The sequence below is a fragment of the Clinocottus analis genome, unplaced genomic scaffold (assembly GCF_023055335.1).
Source record: "Clinocottus analis isolate CAN_PGR_092001 unplaced genomic scaffold, fCliAna1.0.p SCAF_25, whole genome shotgun sequence".
Taxonomy (NCBI): Eukaryota; Metazoa; Chordata; class Actinopteri; order Perciformes; family Cottidae; genus Clinocottus; species Clinocottus analis.
In genome coordinates this window covers 4,556,857-4,578,211 of record NW_027175987.1, presented here as the reverse complement: position 1 = coordinate 4,578,211, position 21,355 = coordinate 4,556,857, and the positions used below count along the sequence as shown (strand labels likewise).

The following is a 21,355-nucleotide window of genomic DNA, read 5'->3' as shown; positions in this document are numbered from 1 at the left end:
GTCACGTTTTGATTCAGTCATCCCGCTGTCTGTTTTTGTTCCCCATTTCTATAGAAACCTATATGTGGAGGCCAACATCCCAATATAACAGTTATTTCCATGCTTTCTAAATCTTATTAGAATGTCTGCAGAGTGTTTAAAGGAGAGGCCCATTTTACACAAGGCCCTTCCTGACCTTTCAAGCCCTTCCAAATTTTCCCTCAACACCAATCTCATGTAGGTTTGCTGGCAGAGGAGCAGAGCGAGCGCTGCTTATTATGTATTACTTTGCTTTTGTAGTCCCTCCACATCGTTACTCATCCAGTATGCTTAAAGGTGCTCTCCCCTCTGGCAAGCACAGCTATGACAGTCAGCTTGGAAGTTAGAAGTCTTTCAAAACTCCCTGTCTTCCTCCCCTTTTCTCTGTCTGTCTTTTACTCTTTCTTGGTGTCCCCACGTCTCTCTCTCTCTTCCTCTCTAGCTCCGGTCCTCAGAGAGCACCTGACTGACGCGTTGTTCAAGGATGAAAAGCGCGGCGGAGGGGAATCCAAAAGCAAACAACACAAAAATATACATGAGAGGCCGGTAGAGACACTGCTGTGCGCGCACACACACACACACACACACACACACACACACACACAAACACTCAGTGCCGAAGCCCTGAGGATTATCACCAGCGTGACACTGGACACTTCAGGGAAGACAGCATCTGCTCACTTCCATATTTAATACCCAAAAAAAGAACACTGTGTTCTCAGGGAACTTCTCATTTTCACTTTGTGTGAATACGTAGCCAAATACAGTGATGCAAAGTCACATATAATCCTCCTCAAACTATGCATGTGTGCGGTCCAGGTGGTTAAAGAAAGATCGCAAGTGCCAGACTGAAAACTGAAAGCCATTTTGCACAGGGCATTTTTGACAAAAGCACTGCTTTTACATCTTTTCCACCGAGTTATGTAAGGTGTTGAGTTCTCTCTCCCTCTCTCTCTCTCTCTCTCTCTCTCTCTCTCTCTCTCTCTCTCTCTCTCTCTCTCTCTCTCTCTCTCTGTGTCTTTCTCACTGTCTCTGCTCAAAGAAGTTCAAGCAGGAAACCATCTGCAGCAGCTGTAAAGTTCAGCAGACACATGCTGAAGTGTCCCAGCACACTCGCTCTGCTGCTTCTCAGTGGGCAGTCGGCCTGTTAAAGGACCCAAAACAGGCAGCAGGTAAGGGAACAATGAGGCTGTATGCTCTGCCTGTCACCCCCTTGCTCCCAACTGCACCAGCAATATTGAAGACTGATGGTGACAAAAAAGCTTTTTAGAGTTTTCAGTGAAGGGCATGCAACACAAACTGCAGCAAACTGAAGAGGAGAATTTTTTCCCAGCTTTAGAGCAGTTTTTCTATATATTGTTTCCTTGCATCACACGCAGCACATTTATTTAATGGATGTTATAAAGGCAAACGGACTCAAAAGGCTGCGCAGCCAGACTGCCACGGACAGCCACTGTGACAGCCGCTTATTATTCCACATTGACTTTAAAATGAGCAATGATTGTGTGTATCGCTGTCATGTTATTTATGGGCCTTACAACGTGGGTGGCTGATTGGAGGGGAACTTAGACTTTTAAGAGACATGACTTCAAGGTCTTTAACACACACACACACAAACACACACTCACACACAAGCAAAAACACATTCAGGGAGGTTTATTTTGTTTTCAAATGTAATCAATGAAATATTAAAAGTTAAAACGTCATTGTCTTTTAACAACCACATATTTTCTAAATTTGATGAACTAAAGAAACCAATCATGTTCTTCGCTTCGCAGCGATGCAAAATGCATTGTTTTGTTATAAGCACCACATTTTGATTCTTGACGAACAACATCATTTTTACCAAGGTTTGCACCAACACTTCATGCACTGAAGCTTTTATGTAGCCTTCAACTCTCTCTCTCTCTCTCTCTCTCTCTCTCTCTCTCTCTCTCTCTCTCTCTCTCTCTCTCTCTCTCTCTCTCTCTCTCTCTCTCTCTGTGTGGTGTGTATATGTTTATGTTTTTATTATTTTTTTATTTCATGGTCTGGGCAGTCAGTGAGGACATTATTACTTTTGTATGAGACTGCTCTTGAAATACACTTGAATGATTAACTATCATTTCAAAGTGAAATTTAGTGATAGTCATCATTTAAAAAAAAAACCTTTAAATATTAACGTATTCACCCAGACACACAGTTAAATCTGTAAATGCAAAAGCAACTTCGCCCCTCCCCACATCCTCCAGCATAGAAATCGACCTTGCGTTCACCAGTTTGCCGTGAGAGGAGGAAAAGCAAAAGGATTATTAGTAGCCGCTCTATTATTTCCACTCTTTTTATATCCAGGCTAGTGGTCATTACTGGCTGACAGCTGTCTGTTCACGTGTAGGCAGATTACAACAAACCTGTGTCTGTTTGCACTCCTCCCACGAACCTGTATAGTAGAATATGTCAGTGAATGAAGTCATATTTTAACAGGGCACTACCTGAGGAATAAATTGCTTTGCTGACTAACAGAATGACATATGCTTTGAGTGCCTCACCGCTGAGTGACAGCAAACTGTCAGGGCTTTATGTGTGGCTGTGCTTCTGTCTTTTTTATTTCAGATGCTGCCAGAGAGGGAGGGATCCATCCATGCAGCCGCAGTTGAGTGAAAAGGCACCTAGGAGGCATCTTTGGGCTTGTCAGACACAGAAAATCTAATCCAGACAGCCAAGAATGGGAATTTGAATGAGACACACAGAAATAGCAGCTGTCTCTGCGTAATTGGAACAAATGGAAGTTGGATATGCGGCAGAAAATAAAACAAGAAAACAACTGGGATGTAACATGACACTATTTGCTGACAGTTGCAATAATCTGGGGAGAACCGTGCAACGTCGCTTGGAGCCGGGCAGCTTATAGTTTCTGTCAAACTGGTGCTGATCTCTGACTTGGAGGGTCGCAATGATGTGCCCCCGCCTACTATTCCTCCTCCTCCATCCCTTCCTGCTGCCATCCTCCCCTACCCCTTTAAACCCCCTCTGGTATCCTAAGCAGCATTTAATTGTGAGGGGCTGAGCCGGGGAAGGAGTAATCAGATGAGAACAGAGGCTGGGGGAATCACGTGGCTATATACTGGCTAACGGGGGATTAATAACAGTGCCGTCTTGATTGAAGTTCAGCTGCACTCCCTGGCAAATGGGAGGTAGGGATGCAGGGGGTGGGGGGAGTGACGGAAAGGGGAGAAAAAGAGAGTAAAAGAGAGTTGCAAAGACAGAGGACAAACAGGATTCTCAGATGAGACCAGAGAGAAACAGGGAGAAGAGAGAGAAATGGGGAGAGAGGAGGGAAAAAGAGAAAGGGAGTTAGAGCAGTAAGAGGGAGTGGGAGGAAGAAAGAGCGAGGATAGGAGGCAGCGCAGCGCAGTGTGTGGGGGAGAGAGAGAGTGAGAGAGAGAGAGAGAGAGAGAGAGAGATGTAGAGACAGGAAGCCTCCACTGCTACTGAGCCAGTGAGACGCAGGCAGGCAGAGAGAGAAGACGGAGAGAGAGGAGGCCCTTGGCATCTCCGAAGCCGGTCCAATGAGGGGGTGAGGGGCTCGAGAGCAATACAACAGGGAGGATAGTGGGAGGAGAAGCAGATACTCAGGGAAAAAAACAGGGCAGGGCGATAAAATCAGAAACAGGCTTCAGCAGGAAAAGGGGAGTGGGTGGGTGGGCTCTGAGATGAGGAAGGGAAAAAGCAGATAAAAGTTTTGGAGAGAGAGAGAGGCAGAGAGAGGAGAGAGAGACAGAGAGAGAGGGGAGGAAAACAGACTAAAGGTAGAGCAGATTGAGTCTATGTTAATGCAAACGGTAGGAGAGGATTGATGGAAAAAGAGGAGGAAGCTCTCTGCCTCAGGAGTCCTCCTGTTCATCTTCTGCTTCTTCCTCTTTCTGCGAGGCTGCTGGACATCATCCATCACTATGTTCTCTGACAGCAGGGCTCCAGCGCCAGGGGAGCAGAAAGGCTTCAAGCCCCACGCCCCCAACTTCATCCCTTGGCTGCGCAATAGTCTGAAGCCCCACCACAGCAGTGACCTGGGGCTCAATGGACCGTACAAATCCAGCTCAGAGGCCCGCAACAACCTGACCCCGCTGGAGAGAGCCAAGGGGATGGGGTTCTTCTCCATCCACGGAAAGGACCGGGCAAAGAAGGGGGAGGCTCGGTGCAATGGCGTGGGGATGGCGAGAATGCTGCCAGTGGTGCTGCGGGGTCACCACATCCTGCCAGGGAGTCTGGGGAAGCAGAAGGAGGACCCTCCTGCCGTTGGGAACCAGTCTCCAGAGCCGAACCCGTCTCCAGAGCCGGACCCGCTTTCCAATACGCAGAGCAGTCCAGGGGACGGACAGCCGGGTCTGAGCGACAGCTCCACATCTGCCCAGGACAACCACACCTCTGTTAGGAACCACAGCAGCCACCTGAGTGTCCTTCAGTCTCAGACTGACGGGAGTAGCACCTCGGTCAGGAAATATGGGCCACTCGTGAGACCCCCTCCTGTTCCGGTTCCCACACTGCTCATTGAAGAGCCAAACTGTAAGGTGCCTGTTGTGGTGGACATGGAGGACAGGAGGGGGAAGGTGTGGGACTACGCCAGCAGTACCACCTACCACAAGAGAGGCCTCCATTCATCCAGCTGGGTGAGCTCAGACACTCAGGAACGAACAGAAAGGCAGCGCTGCTTAACCTCCAGCTTCAGGACCTCCCAGAGCCAGAGAGACCTGAGGGAACCACATGTTGAGCATTTCAACAGGCCCCTCAATGGAGTCATCTTCTCCACCGAGGTTCCTCACAGAGGCCTGAGCTGCACCACAACTCTACGAGGCCCCAGGAAACCGATATCAAGCTTGGAACGTATCGCGGCCCTGGGCCAGAACCAGACGTGGGTCCAATACAGGCCGACCAAGGGAGGGGAGTTACAGAGGAAGGAATCAGGCTGCAGCAGGAAGGTGGTTCGAAACCAGATCAAACGGGTGGTGGATAACCTGGAGCAGGTTCTTACAGCGCTGAGGGACGTTCACCAGGAAATGAAAGAGGTAACATGTTGGATATTTGTTGATTCTGCGTAACATTTAATCTACACAATCATGTTTTTCCTGGACTTAAAAAAAAAAGAAGCAAATTGGTTCAGATCAGGAGCATAGAAGTTACTGCATCCTCTCACATTCATTTAGTTGTTTCCTCATGCAGGAAATATTCATGCTTATGCTATAAAACCTTGAGGGCTAGTTCTCTTACAGATAACAATGCAGCTTACAAATACACGTCCTCAGCAAAATTTAACATTCATTAAAAAGTCAGCAGCAGGGTTGGATGAATCCACCGCAGTCTGCTAACAGTTTCGGCAACTCTCCTCTGTCATCTGTCTCCAAGCATACACAACACTTAGACTCAATTTGTGTGTATATTTTCATAGAGGTGAATGAGACAATAGTTATGCCCCCTTTGCATTATGCATTATGCTGCTGAGATGTGACATGAGCTGAAGCAGTCGTCGTCCTCCTCTTTGCATGTCCCTTTCTGTCTTTTCCTCCACAAACATCCACCCTCATCTCTTCCTCCACTCTCCCTCCTCATGGACAGATGCTGCTCCAGGCACAGCTGGATAGCGTTTTATAATCCATTTATGTCCGAGTATCTCTGCCTCGTATTCCTCATCCAGTAAAAGTGACACGTAAAGCTCGCCTCTTGGCATTTGATCTGCATCCACGGGGTCGCGACTAAACCCGAGGTAGTAACCTCATCATTGTGGCTGCGAGATTTTAGTGTGTGACAGCATTAATATAACACTGATGAAAGAGCATATAGGCTACACGAAGGAGGCGGGGGAGACGCATGCAGACACTGTGATTGAAAAGCCCAAATTTTCACAACAGAGACGACAGATCAAAGGAAGATAAGGCACCAGAGAAGACTTTGGTCGCATATTTATTTCAAAGCCCTGTTTTATCATTCTGTTGCATGAGAAGCAACCCTCAGTTTTATTTAATAATCAATCACTTTTATCAAAAAAAAAGCAACTGGAGTGAGCCTTTAAAGCGTTTTAGACCGAGACATACAAATATTAAAGCAACACTAAAGACCTCTGTCTGAGAAAAAATATATATAAAAAAAACAAGCTCACAGATGAATATGGTCTTCTACTAAGATATTTAGACAAAAACAACATGTATCTCAGAACCTAAAGGAAAACAACAAAATTTAAACTGAATTTTGTGACTTTTATTAAACTCACATGACTGCAACGAACATCTTTCAGCACTCATCAGCGCTGTGTGTGAGGACCAGAGGGGTCAAAAAACATCGTTTTTAATAAACACACTTGGGAGCAGCAGATGAAGGTCCTTTTCTCTTTTATCTCCTTTGATTTCTGACATTAACAAGCAGCCCAGAGTCACATATACATGTTGTACTTCAAAGCAATATGAAATGCCTCTCCCAAAAAGCTTCAGCGTTAAAAAAAGAAAAATCAGGTCATCTTTTGACATCAGCAAGGATGTTGTTGAACACAGAGAACAAAACAATAATTCATCTGTTCCAACAGGGCCGAGGATTTATCTGTGCACACAGAGCAGGTGGAGAGATAGGTCAAACATTTTCCCCAGTGTAATTTTCTACAATCTCTCCTGCCTCTATCATTGTACGTGTGTGTGTGTGTGTGTGTGTGTGTGTGTGTGTGTGTGTGTGTGTGTGTGTGTGTGTGTTCGTTCTGCACTCATTTAAATACATGCATCTTGTGTGTCTATACAGTACACACTATAGTGTGCTTTTCACTGTAAGTATTAGAAGGGAAACCCACTTAAATTTAGCCTATATATTTCCCAAAATACATCGTTTCTAAGCTGAGGTAAACATTTTTTGCAGTTGGTTGTAACTTGTGTGACATACTTACAGATTTGAGCTGTACACCTGGTGAGAGTCCACTTCTGTAAGAGTCTGAAATGTTCCAATTTAATGATGCAGAAATGCAAACGCAGAAGAAAATGATCATCAAACTTTATTATAAAATATTGCCATTACTAAATAGATGCTCACACTGAGATTGGTTATGTTATTGATGATTTTATAAAGAAAACCCTTTTGGATAACAGGGATTTTGGAATAGGGATTCAAGCTGCTGATCTTGTGTCAGTGTGATTCAAGATCTAGCCATCTTCGTGGCATGTTGGATCTTTCTTCTCTTCCCCTTCATTTCCTGTCATCTCTTCACTACTATCCAAATGAAGTGACACGTCTCTCCTTTAAAGAGAGGCCTCATGAAGATTAATCGAGTTATCAAAAACAAAAAAAAAAGCCAAATATTCTCTCGTTCCATCTTCTCAATTGTGGGGAAAACACTTTATTGAATAAATGATCACAATTGGAAGAGAAGAAATCTGCATCTTAAACAGAATTGAAAATAATTATGAGTTTCAGATTTTCATTTGGTGTTGTACTTTCATAATGTCATAATGCAAATCAAAGCAGCCGAGGTCAAGTTTTCAAGACTTTTTGTCTCTGTGTGGGTGAAGTTCCAAAAACTTTAGATTGTACATTTCCCATAATGCAACTCAAGAGAATCTGTAGACCTTCCCTGCCTCACAAACATCCAAGTGTTTTCGTTAAAAAAGTCTCGGACCCCGAACAGACATAACTTTGAGAACATCACATCATCTAGGTTATTATTTCAAACTATAAAACTCTATTTAGAGGCACAGGAGCAGGAGACATCATGCGGCATGTTTTCACAGGTGCTTTATTTTTTCCAAGTACTTCTACTGTTATCATTCTTAATCATCACCATGCTGTATGTATCCATCATAGGTGGTGCAGCAGATTGACAATCTAACATCAACTATTGATCTGAATGCGGAGGAGCCTCAGCGAGGCGACAGTGCCAACCCTCCCAGCGACAGCAGCTCCAGTTCAGGTTCCAGCTCCAGCGAAGTGGGCAGCATCCATCGAAGGCCCTCAGAGCCCTCGGAGCTGCCTGGTACCTCAGACTCATCTGGCAGCCTCAGGAGGGGCCATAACAGCAGGAGCCAGTCTCCACCAAATGTGCTGCTGTGCCCTGTAACCTCTGGGTTTTCATCACAGCGGAGTCAAACTCTCCGATTCCCCTGCAGTCTGGCGTCTTCTCCCAGGCAGGGTGGGCTGCTGCAGCTTGATGTCCCTTTGTCTCCCCAACGAAGCCTCCCTGTTCGGCCTCCTACTCCTGGTCTCTCCCCTCTAACAGTAAACCTCCACCTCCTTAACAGCCCTGGGTCTCAGCCTAATTCCCCTGGGCCTTCCTCCTCCATCAGGGTCAGCCCGGTCTCCCCTCTGTCTCCAAAGTCTTACCCACCCCCCACGCTTAGCCCTTCTGTCATCATAGAGAACAAAATCTGTACTTATAGGACCCCACAAAGTGGCCACCCATCTGCCAGTCTGCTCCCTCCATCACCGGCCCGGCCTCCGTCTGCCAGTTGCCCACCAACCGGCTCGACTCAAACTGCATCCAACACTGAGACAGAGAGGCAAGTATCCTCAGCAGGACCCGCTCACAGACCTTCACAGGTGTGCGCTGTCCCTGCAGCCACAGCTAAACAAGCAACAGCCGTAGGCCGCAGAGGTCGCAAGCCTCCTCCGTATCCACACCACGGATCGTCTGAACACACAAAGAAAGTGAAGGAGCCCCGCAAAGCTCCTCCGTACCCTGAGAAAAGAAAGCTGCTCTCTACCACAGTGTGAGACAATGCAGCAGGACGGGGGAGGCTGATCGAACAGAGCCACATTCACAGCACCAGCCGCAAGAGTGGAGAGCGATTCAAGGCCCGCCAAGTTGTGCTGAGACCAAGTTTCCAAGGTGACAGAACGCAAACGCAACTTGGGGTGAGTATGTCAGGAAGAACAGCTTGGCTCTGCAGATGACCTTTTCCCGCTTCTCTTTCTATAACAGTCTCTTGAGTCTATACACAGAACATACACAGGGCATCATAACATCTGTCTGGGTTACTACTATGGTAACAAGAGCCGCTATACAGATGCTCAATTTTCACCCCGACTCTCAGACTCCCACAGATTGCGCCGTTAGAAGGGCATGGGACAAGGCCTAATTAGAAAGAAATATGAAGGAAATTGTAATTATTGCAAGATGACAAGACAAAGTAAGGACTGATTACTTTAGTGCACTTCAACCAAAGCAGCCAGACATATCCACTCACATGTATCAGCATTGTCTGGGTTAGATAATTGCTGTCAAGAGTCGAGTTGGTTTAATGAGAACTCAGTGCAGCTATGGGTACTTTGGCTCAGCGGTGTGAAAAGCACGCGCTGGGGCAAGATAGTCTGTAGATCTGTGATGGATCACATGGTATGAGGAACTTAGCAAGGCCAAATACCAAGTGAACAGGCAGAGTGGATACAAGATGACTGGGTCACCGGCCCAGCGCCTGGGTGCGCATCAGGGGAGACAGGGGGCAGCTGGCCATTCGTTGTACCCTTCACCGGGCCCCTGGTGTTACTAGAAGCCTCTGGTTTGACCGACCGGGTCACAATCTCCATCTGTTCCCCTCTAAATGTCGAGAAATGCAAAGAGAGAGAAATAGGAGGCAGGTGTGTGTGTGTGAGAGTGGAAAGAGAGAAAAACAAGCACTGGAATGCGTTTGAGTGCTAATGAAAGAACATGTCATACAGTGCAACAGAGTGGTTCATTGATGTATTTTTTAGGTCTGTGGCACAGAGGAATTAGCTATATCAGGTGTTGGATACGCAAAATATAGGCTACCTGTTGTAGGCTCAACACATTGTTGATTTTGGGCTTGTATAGGATTTATTGACCTAAAAAAAAGAGAACATCACCTCACTCTTAGACTATTTTAACAAGATTTAGAGTCTACAGTCATGCTAGAGGCTCAGTGAGGGGTGCTTTGAGCTAAATGCTAACACCGTTACGCAAGCACGATCACAATGACAATATTAACATGATGTTTAGCAGGTGTAGCGCTTATCATGTTCTGCTATCTTAGTTTAAAGTAGCATGCTAACACAGTGTTTGCGAGCTAAGAAAAAGTACAACTTCGGCTGATGAATATGTTGACAACCACCGCTAGATGGCGCTGTCATCGCCATTTTGGACTGAAAACATCTGAGTCTGTGGCCAAAGGTGTACAGTATATCAAGATGTCTGTAAATCTGAGGACTTTCCAGTACAAACACTTGAATAGCACCCTTTTAAATAATTATGATTTACTTCTATCACTGGGTCACGTTTTACTGGCGTCCTTTGATAATAAGGCTGGGCATAAGTCTGTGGCTTTCGGTCTAAAACATAGGAAGAGTAACTCGACGACTTCGATTTAATAGAAATTCTAGTTATCTTTTGCTTTTCATCAAAGAAAGTTCTTTGTCTGCGCCCCGAGGCATTAAGGAGGCACAGAAAAACACTTTTTGGGACAGTGTGTTTGGCTAACAGCTAACGGAAACACCACAACACACTTTGCTGAGTAGCGTTGCTTAGCTGCTACTAAGCCGTTGCTAAGCCGCTGCTACGTGGGCAGACAGCTTGGTGAATTGAACTTTGTTTTTGGCAAGATTGCATAAAATCTCTTACACGACGACTTCGAGTCGATAGCCTACATACTGTTTTTGAATTTGAATGAGGCGGTTGTGTCCATTCAATCAATACAGCAGTGGTCATCGCACACACACCTGACGGAGATCTGAACTCTAGTGCACCTTTCTAATTTTGCATATACGTGGTTATATACGTATTAGACAAACTGAAATTCTCACCTAAATATGCTATAGTGTTATTATGACTTATGACCCCCAGGATTCAAAGATGAATTTGAGGGGTCGTGAAAAGATTAGGCTTGTTTTTCACACAAAGCTGTGCTTATTTCGCAGGCTTTCACAAATTACTTCTACAGGACTCAAAGGTGTCTGATTGATCACAACTGGTAGACATATTACCAATGATGAAGGACTGCAAATAGACATTGCATTGTGTTAAGTCTTCCACAAGCCAAGAGTTCGACAACCTTTGTATGAGTTCCAATTTATCCTGAGAGAAACACAGATTTTTTACTATGAACCAGAAAAGTGATTGGTCTGCTGGTATCGCGAAAATAAAAGTCAGGGGGACCCAAAAGTCGGTTGGATTCATCCTCTGGGGACCATAAATGTCTGTGTGAGATGGAATTGAATAGTTGTTACAATATTTCAGTCTGGATTAAAGTGTTGGATCGACTGATCCCCTGAGCCACTTTGCAAGCGTAACTAAAAATGTTTCTGATTTCTCTTTAATGCACGCCATCCAAATCTAAGCCGGTTCTTGGCAGCATCAGTTGTATATATTTCCCTGATGGTCGCACTGTATGAGGGGGAGGAAAGTTGAAAGTAAACATCTCTACTGGTAGCAGATGGTAAACAGTAGTGATATAAGTTCAGTGTTAGGATGACAGCATAGAGGCAGCGTTGAGTCTCAGACACACTGTGAACTGGCAGTAATCAAAGAGATATTGTGCTGCAGAGACTTATTACTGACTGGAAAAGCCACCTTGAGAACAAAGTGTCACATTTTTTAATCACAGTGCCACAAAACTGGAAATCTAAGTTTAAAATTGTCATGTCGCAATAAGATGCTTTAATTACAAGTAGGAGACCATGTGGGGGTTTCTTGGCAAAGCTCTACCTAAGTGCTACTATACAATAGATCTTCTCGAAATGAAATTCAAATGTTTTATAGTTCGATTTTACATTAGAGCACTGCACTGCAGTATAAACGTGCAACTCTTTTATCGCAGATTCCAACCACGCTGATGCCAATTTGACGACAATCAAGATGACTGATTTTTTCTTGGCTTAACCTAAAATATATAAATCCCTCCTGACCCTATATCTCTGGAAGTTCCTGAAGATCAACGCTCTTTACATTCCCATATGTGCCTCTGGATTTATTAGATCCTCTCTGCAAAGCTTTTCTCCCCAGAAATTACAAAAAACAATGAGCGCTCTTTATCTCATGGAACCATTTATCCAAGGACAATACATGTTAATTAGTACGCTTACGGAATACATTTTTCATATTACTTGAAAAAAATATTGCTTAAACTATTGCTTAAAGTTTCATATGACGTCTCATAACTACACTAAACACCTGGCTGCTGTCAGCCGCACAAGTCAAGTTTAAATTAGGAAACATTAGTGCTGGTACTAAAATTACACTTATTTTAGACGGATATGACGGGGGCATAAAAACGCTCTCCGCCATGTTCACGGTGAGCCGGCTCTGACAGAGCTAAGAATATTTAATGCCGCTATGCTGGCACTCAAATGTCTTCTCTCTTTTCATGTTTACCCTTTTTACGAGGCTGTGGGAGGTTCAATAAGATCATGAGTGACATAACAAGACAAAAACATTGAATTATCTCCAGCACAGTGACAACATGTCTTTATTCAAACATCCATCACATTTCATCATAAATCAGAACACACAAGAAGTAGAGAACGAACACACAAAAAAAACATGTACAAAATACCTAACGCGTGTGTTTTTCAAATTCTGGAACAGCATCTGGACGCGGTTGCTTCCTGTTGTGACCGCCGGCGGATGCCTCAATGGTGGTCACACAGGGACACACAAATGTTCCACGCTGAGCGGTTCCTCAACTCCAGGGGATGACCAGCAGACAGACGAGAGGATCCCAACCCGACCAAACAAGGTACGAATCTCAGCGAGTAATCCGACCGCAGAATCAAATCAGCACAATCCGCAAATCTGAAATCAATCCCCAGAACTCATCTAGTGGACACTTGTGCGGATCTAAGAAGATTGGATCAATGTAAGAAATATAAAGGAAAGTCTCCCCGCTACATGAGGGAGCATGTACTTCTGAAACCTGCACAATACCCTCGCTGATCCCCACATGTTACAGTGAAGGATGAAAGCAGACGGTTCAAAAGGGGCTCAGGATTATGTGATGACATCTCTTCTTCATATATATATATATATATATATATATATATATATATATATATATCATATGATCCAAATGTCTGTGCACAGCTTACATTGTAGTTTTTGGGGGGTTGAACCTCAAACAGTATAATTGAGAAGTCATTGAAATCTCCTAAAATTAAAAAGAGAGATATTTAAGTAAGAAAATGGTTGTATTCTTTGATGCAGGTGTTGAATAAAAATGATCAATATCAAGGTATTTTCAAATAAAATAATTATTCTTTCTACTTGTTACATATTTTATTACCAATTAATTCACACAGAAGATGTATCAAAAAATGCACCGATCTTCAGTCTGTTCTGTACATTCTGCTCGTGCTGCGGTCTGCTCTATTACAATAACCCTTCTGGCCAAAAACACAAACAGAACAAAAGGTGATCACGAGTGGTACCGATTGACGATTCATGGGATACAATATGTTACAGTTATCTAACAGACAAATATGAAACAGAAAGCGAGAGCTCGGCTCAGCTCAGAACAGAACAAGATTGAGGAAAATGTAATTGTTTATGAGAGTGCGATGACGCCATTGGAGATTATTCTCTTTCCTCTACGGATTACACAAAACAGATAAATCCCTCCCTACTTTAAATATGTTATCTATACCCTACAAGCCCCGGACACCAATCCTCTATACATTCAGATATGTCCCCAGTGAATCACAACAGATTTGCTCTCTGTAAATCTTTTGACCTCAGAAACTAAGAAATAATTATGGAAGCACTTTATCTTATGGCAGAATTTAAACTAGGACATTATGCAGTAAAAAATGTGACCACTAAACTGATGCCTCGCCGTTTCATGTCCACAGCAGCATCTTCAAACCCATTGTAATTACATACCAGGTAATTCATTTACATACAGTATCAGAATCATCATACTTCAGTTTTTGGTTGTTTTTCCCGTACGAATCCAACCTTCATTGAATGCTGAGCTGAAACACAGAGGCCCGACTCAGACCTCAACACATGAAAGCCGCATCCGACTTCTGACCAATTACAGCTCTGTGTGTCGTGTCTGTCCAACGGCGCTCAGTTTGGAGAGCTGAGCGCTGAATTTTCCATCTCTGTGAGTCACTGGAGGTCAGAGAGGAGAGCAAATTACGGTCACAGATAATATTGAAACAAAAACAAGGACATACAGCATCACTGACGCAAAGCACCTGAAACCATCCAGTATCATCTGACTGCAGCAGTTTGAGACCTGCCGGTCGAGTCCAGCCTGCACTGCCTGTTTGCAAGCAGCCGCAGATTAGATCTGCAGATTCAGATGTGCACCGACTACAGGAAAGTAACGTATCAGCTGCTGCACTTTAGAAACTAATGACACCAGCAAACAACAAGTGTTACAAATGTAATTTCTTTTAGGTGCTGCTTGTGCTCGGGGTTTAAATGTAATAGTTTTTTGTTCACTAGAGCAGTTTCTTTTAGAGTGAGGTTGATTGTTAATTTCTGAAGCTTAAGAAAAAGAAACAGGTGTAGGATGCATCCAATAAACCTTAGTGCAGGATATTTGCAATATGAACTTGAGTGTTACTGTATTAATTCATGTAGATTGGTTGAGTATGAGTAGACTTCATTAGTTAACTCTGTATGGGTGATAGTTTATACTGTCCATGTTGAGTTCAGGTCACAAATTAACAGAAAGGGAGATAAGCAGTACATTTGTTTGTAAAATCTTCCACATGATTTGCATTTTATAGCTACAAGCTGAACTGCATATAGCTACATATCTACTGGAGATGAGAGTGCTACAGTAAACTCATACATTTTCATCAATTATTTTAAATGTGAAAACCATGGAGAGAGCTTTGTGCTAAGCCGCCACTCAGCCTTGCTGCCAGTTTGTCCCAGTGATTATTTGTGAGAGTGCAATAGAAAAGTCCCCGTAGACCTCCATTGTAAAGACATGTCTGTTAAACTGTTGACAGAAAATCATCCAAATATAAAGTCGATGGGTCAAGTAGAGGTGCCAGCAAACTTTCTTTGGTGTGCTTGGAAAATATTTTCCTACAAATGAATTGAAGTCACCTTAGAGTCATGTATCAAGTCTTAAAATATACATGTAGAAAAAATCTATCCGCAGCTTGAACAAGCTGCAGTTGTCACACCAATTGCCTGCAGGTGACACAAATGGTGTAATTATGAAAACTATAACTGTATAACATCTACTACTGGCATCCACGGGTCTTAACGGCAGTCGCTTCTCTTTCCTGTAGGCGTTGCACGTTGGGATGTGTAAAACTAGTCAAGGGGGATTGAACAGTTCCCTGCCTGCTAAATATGGACATACAAGTTTGTGAGTGAGTTCATTAATATAATTTCCATCTAAAAGAGCTTTTTACCTACTGTACTATACGGGAGCTTATCCCGCAAAAATCATGACAGGAGGAGTTTCCCAGAGGTGTCCCATAGATGAGATTATCCTAAAGTCTGTGATAGTAGCAGGGAAGTGAGTATATAAGCCTCTGTACTGTTGTGACTAATCTGCTGTTACAGTAAATTGCCGTTGTGATTTGTCAAATCCTGCTAATCACAGGCTGGGACTGGAGCCACAGTGGGGATTTTTTGTTGTTGCAAAAAACGAACAACAACAAATAATGCTACAGGGACAAATTGCCACCCACTCACGGCTGGAGCATATGCTTCAGAGGAAAATCAGCAGGAAACTCGCAACGTGATGAGGGAGCGAGAGATTGACATGTCAAGCAGAGGGAGTTGATTGAACACTTGGAAATACAATCAATTCCTCACCTGTTGAGTCTCCTACGATAAATTCCTCCGGCTTCAAAGGCATGTCACTTTGTCCTGCAGCCGCCGTCTGAGACTGGAGAGAAATACAGCAACAGTGAGGAGGAGGGAGGAGGCGAAAAATAATGAAATAAACTAAAAACAGGATGAGACGCAGCACAGGAGACAATTTTTTGCACCAGACGGGGCCGGGAGAGAAGGAGGACGTGACGACAAGGTCAAGGAGACGCCGCGCGGGGGTGGCAGGTGTTTGCGTATGTGAGGTTATTTCGGTCCCATCGTTTAGTGGAGTTATTTTCTGTATGTTTGTCTTCTGCTTGCAGGGCACGGAGCCAGAGCAGGAGGAGGAAACATGTGCTCTCACTAATGACAGAATGTCAGGACTGCCCTTGCTGGGGGAAGGAGGCGTGTCAGCGTGCGCCTCACTTCAGCGGCGACCACACCAGACACGACGGGCCTTCGCTAAGTGGCTGAGCTCAGGAAGGGTGCGGACATTAACCTTCATTGGAACATTATGTGCAAAGACACGAAGAGTTTTGACTTCCAGGAGAATTGAAGCTTTTCTGTTACGCTGCCTGCGTTAGCTTGTCATAGTTGGTCGGAGCTGGAACCGTCATTAAAAGGACAATGGACCAAAGACCGTCAAAGACATGTGAAGCATGTGATGGGTTACCATGGATACACAAGTGGAGGGGCCTGTGCTGTAAAGCAAAAGACAGGTCCAAAGTGCAAGTGACAGCGCGTTTTATTCGATTCTACTCAGGACTGTGTGGTCAGGTATAGTCAGCGATGCTCTGGCTCTCAGATGATGTTAGGTGACGTTTAATCTTGCATAACCAGACCGTTGTATCTGACGGAGGTCTCAAGAAAACCTCATTTAAATGACATGAGGGGAAAAAAAACTTGTCCCTAGCATTACTTCTTTGTGATAAAATGGCAAACTGTCAATGCTTTTTCTAACTGACTGTTAAATGTATAGCTGAAACAATCAATTAGTTGACAGAAACTGCTCAACATTCTCTGCTGCACACGTTTGAGGATTTGCTGCTTTTTTTGTTGGCTTTAGATCTTTATAAGTTTGGGGATTTGGACTGTCGGACAAGACAAGCACCTTTAAGATCTTGCGCTGGAAACGAATGGACATTTTCATAATTGTGTGCTATTTTATAAACAATTTATTAAATAATTTAAAGAACTAATCAGTAATTGAACTGCAAATAAAGAAATAAAATGTTTGTAGCAGATGTATTGAAACAGCTTTGGTGAAACATGTTTATGATTTTTTAGAACACATGCATTTCCCACACATGTGCATATCCTCCACTGTGGCGAAATGACTAATTTTGTCATTACATGCAATGATGATCTTTGCACAGAACACAAGGACAAAGTGTAGATGTTTACAGCCACCAGCTTTGTGGTCAGAAAGTTTAAAAAACTGCCTTAATGTCCTCCCTGAGCCCGATAAACAAAATGCTGTATCGCTGGTGCATACGTGGATGGTTTATTATTTGCAGGCTACGCAAAAATGTTCATCAACTGTGGTTTTCCTTCATTTTCTGACATTTGTGCAGACACATTGTAAATCCTACACGCTCTAAAATTGTTTTGGTCCAAAGGTACGAGAAGCTTTAATCTTAAGACTGACAGGATGCATTAAAAGTGTGCAGTGCCATCGAGGATTAACTTTTTACTTTGTTTGGTAGTAAAGTCCTGGGAGCTTCTCGCTGCTCAACATAAGCTCCAGTCCCACTAATCAGTGAAGGTCATGTGTTTGACCTGCAGCGCCATAACTATATTCTGCGGTATGCGGTGCAATTTGGCTGCGAACAAATGACAACATTGAGGGCAAGGCTTGTGCAGGTGTAGTTAACTCTGTATTCATTAATTAAAAAGGATCTGCATCAAAAGAGGACTTTTTTTAGTCTGAGTGAGCATAAAGATCTTTTTTTTTCAATTATTGTGTTTAACTTTTATAAAGTTTGACTTTTACGTTTTACAATATGACAAAATGAGAGCCACAACTCAAAGGTCTGTTGTTGCTGCGAGGTTGCTTGTTATGATTATTATTAGGTGTGGCGACATTGTTTTGAAGACATCAATCTGTCTGCTGCTCAAGACGTTTCTCAACGCAGACGTCTCCAGGAACACTCGGGTGTAAATACCTGCTCAGCTCGAGCAGAGCGATGAATCAATAATATCCTTTCAGCAAAATCCCTTCATGATTAAGCAAACAAATTACAACATTGAGGGCAAGGCGTGTGCAAGTGTAGTTAACTTGGTATTTTATATTAAAAAGGATCTGCATCCAAAGAGGATTTTCTTTTAGTCTGAGTCAGCATAAAGATCTTTTTCTTCCCTTGTTGTGTTTAACTTTTATAAAGTTTGACTTTAATAATATGACAAAATGAGAGCCACACAACAAACTGACAATGTCCCACAAATATATTCAGATATATAGATACGAGTTGTATGTGACCTTGATACCTATATTAGATGGCTGGATGCCATTATTGAATTCATTACATTAAACATTGGCCATCCCTGTTGAGGAACAGGATCAGTTAACAACACAAAGATGAATTCACGTGAACAGGACAGGTAAAAGAATTGAGTTTCTATTATACTTACAAATGCATTAGCATATTTAATGTTGGTTCCTTTCAGTTCAGCTTTGAACTGAGTGAAAAACAGGTAGGATTTCCCCTGGGGCCTGGCAGAAATTAAAAAGAAATATTTGTTAGCAACATCAAGTCATTTGCATGCTCTCATTCGCTTATGAAGTTGAAGCTGGACATGAATACATTTAAACCGAGAGGTTAGAAACTTTTGTTCCTCCTCTGCTGGGGCTGTCACGATAAACTACACTCAAAGAGCGACTCGCTGGAAAGAGATGGGACAAATTCTCACTGAAGGCACTGTGAACCGCAGGGTCAGTGAGCTGATGGAGAGTCCTGGCACAGTGTGTGTGTGTGTGTGTGTGTGTGTGTGTGTGTGTGTGTGTGTGTGTGTGTGTCTCTCACCTCCACACGGAGCAGGAAAACAAGCTGTCGTCGTCACTCAGACCCACGCTCATCAGCCATTGCTGTTAAAACAGAAGAATACTTAGGCATAAAACCTGCGATAATTAAAAATCGATAATATGATGAGAGACTCACCTCATTGGTTCCCCCTTGTGAAGCATAAGTGAATGAGCACTCATACTCCCTCTGAAATAAGAGAGTGGAACATAATGCTATTTAGTGCATCAATAAGTATAGTACTTTCATTATTAAGCTTTAAATGACTTGTACATGCTATTAATACCTTCCATCAATCTACTAATTGTTTTCTCATCAGGCGTTTCAGAGTGCTCCTTGGTTTCAGAAATGTGTGCGACCGCGTTGATTGCATTTAAAATAAATTCACACTTTTTTTTTCAGAAAGGCAGAGTTTGCCTCTCTCGGCTTCATTTCATTAGGAACTCAAAGGTCTGTTGTTGCTGCGAGGTTGCTTGTTATGATTATTATTATTAGGTGTGGCAACAATGTTTTGAAGACATTAATCTGTCTGCTGCTCCAGACGTTTCTCAACGCAGACGTCGAGAGGAACGCTCAGGTGTAAATCACTGCTCAGCTCGAGCAGAGCGATGAATCAATAATATCCTTTCAGCAAAATCCCTTCGTGATTAAGTGAATTATATTGTCCAAAGTAATGACTTGTACAAAACTGAAATCAGACACTTAAAAACTAGTTATTGACTACGCTTATGAACAGTTTAACCTTGTGTAATGTATCACAAAGGAAGGCAAGGCATTGCTTCAACATCAGTTTGGATGATCTTAAATGTGATTGTGCAAACATTTACCATCTTGGAATATTTATCAACAATTTATCCTGATTACAGGAGAATATCAAGATAATAGTTTCAACCATATTGCCCACCTGAACCAGAGCCACCATGTTTTTAGGAGCACCTTTGCATTTTTCTGTTTTGACATTTCAAAATGTCTGCTGGGAAAAAGGCCTAATGTGATGGGCACGTGTTATTATTTTAGCCCAGTTTATGGACAAATTATTAAGAAATTAATAGATAAATCAAAAAATGAGTTGTCTTTTGTCAGACAGACATCATAAAGATACAATATTTAAATGACCTTGCCTCCCTACATTACTGAAAGAAGAAACAAGGTCTACTGCTTTCCTTTTAAATGTTCCCTATGTATCAAATGAAAGTATCAGAGAGAGTGATTTTATAATTGTGGACCGTTCTCAGTATTTTTACAAAGGAAATTAAAGACCTATCTTTTGTAATCTGCCATTTTTATTGGAGTCATGTTACAACCTTACTTAAATCATTTGTCACAACACTTTTTTGCCCGGTGTTTATTCCATTTTTTTATTCATTGATTTTAACATGTTACTGTTGTGATTTTAATCTAGAATCTTCTTTATTTATCGCTTTTTTTTGTTTGTTTATTTCTACCCCTCTAAGTGAAGCACTTTAAGCTGCATGTACCGTATGTATGACAGTCGCTATATGCATACATGAATAAAGTTCAGTTTCAAACTATACCAAAAAAAGCAGTTCAGTCATAAAAACCGTCAACCAATGAATGGAGCCATTGTGGCACCGAGGCACCGACGTGTCAGCCTCTCACAGGCTGTGTCGTCATCACGCAATAGTGTATTTTTCACGTATGTTATTATACATCATCCCAAATATATTGCATGTGTGACAGAGTTTAATGCAAGAAACGCACACGCACAGACACACACACACACACACACCCACACACACATACATACAGTAAGTCGCGATGTATTCAATCCTGTTATCATTCGGTCAGATACTTGATAATCAATAACAAATAAGCTTATTTCAATATCCCACGCGCGGTGAATTAGGCTACATCAACCCTGCACTCTTATATTGTATCATAACTGTAGCTGTGTGTGTTTTCAACGCGAGCTAGTCGTGTAAAATAAAAGACTAAAGACAGTCACTTACGATCGCCTCACTGAAAGTGTGCACCACTCCTCCCGGTTTGACGTTAAACTCCACCGTCTTCGTCCGATCCGAAGACGCATCGACCGGGACGAACGCCGCAATCAACCCGAATACAAGCAGGAAAGACAAAGTCGCATCACTCAAGTTATTTGGGGTGGCCATCTCTTCCTCCTCAGACGTGTGGTGGTGTGTCGCTGTGGGTGGCTTCCAGGGTAACCGGTGCTCCCGTCGACTGTGGATGTCGTCACACTAGGCGTCACGTGCCAAAGACAAGGAAAGCACATATATTTTTTTTTTAAAGATAATTTTGTGACAGCGTATTGATAAAACACTCCTGGTTGATGTCACTTCGAGATAAATGTATTTAAATGTTGACAGATAAAAGTATTAGTCCATCAATCATTGAATGTGAAGTTACCTTTCATGGCCACACGATGTCGCCCCTGTTCAACCAATTTTGTCCATTTATTATTAAATGCAGACAGTAGAAGGAAAACCATTACAAAATGTCAGATTGTTTATTTGTATGACAGCATCGAAACAAGAATAAAGCAACATGAAATGACAATTTGACGAATCCAAAACTTAACGTCAAGTAAGCTCACTTCAAT

General features: G+C 42.9%; 2 protein-coding genes across 3 annotated transcripts; one reads left to right on the top strand and one right to left on the bottom strand.

Annotated features, from left to right (window-relative positions):
• The first annotated feature begins 1,061 nt into the window (after positions 1-1,061).
• LOC137794640 (MAP7 domain-containing protein 1) lies at positions 1,062-17,053 on the top strand. 2 transcript variants are annotated; one of them, XM_068591561.1, is made up of 6 exons: positions 1,062-1,190; positions 2,611-2,649; positions 3,965-5,060; positions 7,828-8,874; positions 12,557-12,707; positions 16,078-17,053. In XM_068591561.1, the coding sequence occupies exons 2-4, from the start codon at positions 2,639-2,641 to the stop codon at positions 8,731-8,733; spliced, it is 2,013 nt and encodes a 670-aa protein (XP_068447662.1). In that variant the 5' UTR covers positions 1,062-1,190; positions 2,611-2,638; the 3' UTR covers positions 8,734-8,874; positions 12,557-12,707; positions 16,078-17,053. The 2 variants fall into 2 exon arrangements, with proteins under 2 accessions (XP_068447662.1, XP_068447661.1); XM_068591560.1 differs by lacking the exons at positions 1,062-1,190; positions 2,611-2,649 and having other exon boundaries at positions 3,719-5,060.
• Positions 13,014-20,950, bottom strand: mydgf (myeloid-derived growth factor). The gene is made up of 6 exons (XM_068591562.1): positions 20,745-20,950; positions 18,913-18,963; positions 18,778-18,839; positions 18,386-18,467; positions 15,758-15,830; positions 13,014-14,080 (listed from the first exon to the last, which is right to left on the bottom strand). The coding sequence occupies exons 1-6, from the start codon at positions 20,904-20,906 to the stop codon at positions 14,001-14,003; spliced, it is 510 nt and encodes a 169-aa protein (XP_068447663.1). The 5' UTR covers positions 20,907-20,950; the 3' UTR covers positions 13,014-14,000.
• Between the last annotated feature and the right edge of the window lie 405 nt (positions 20,951-21,355).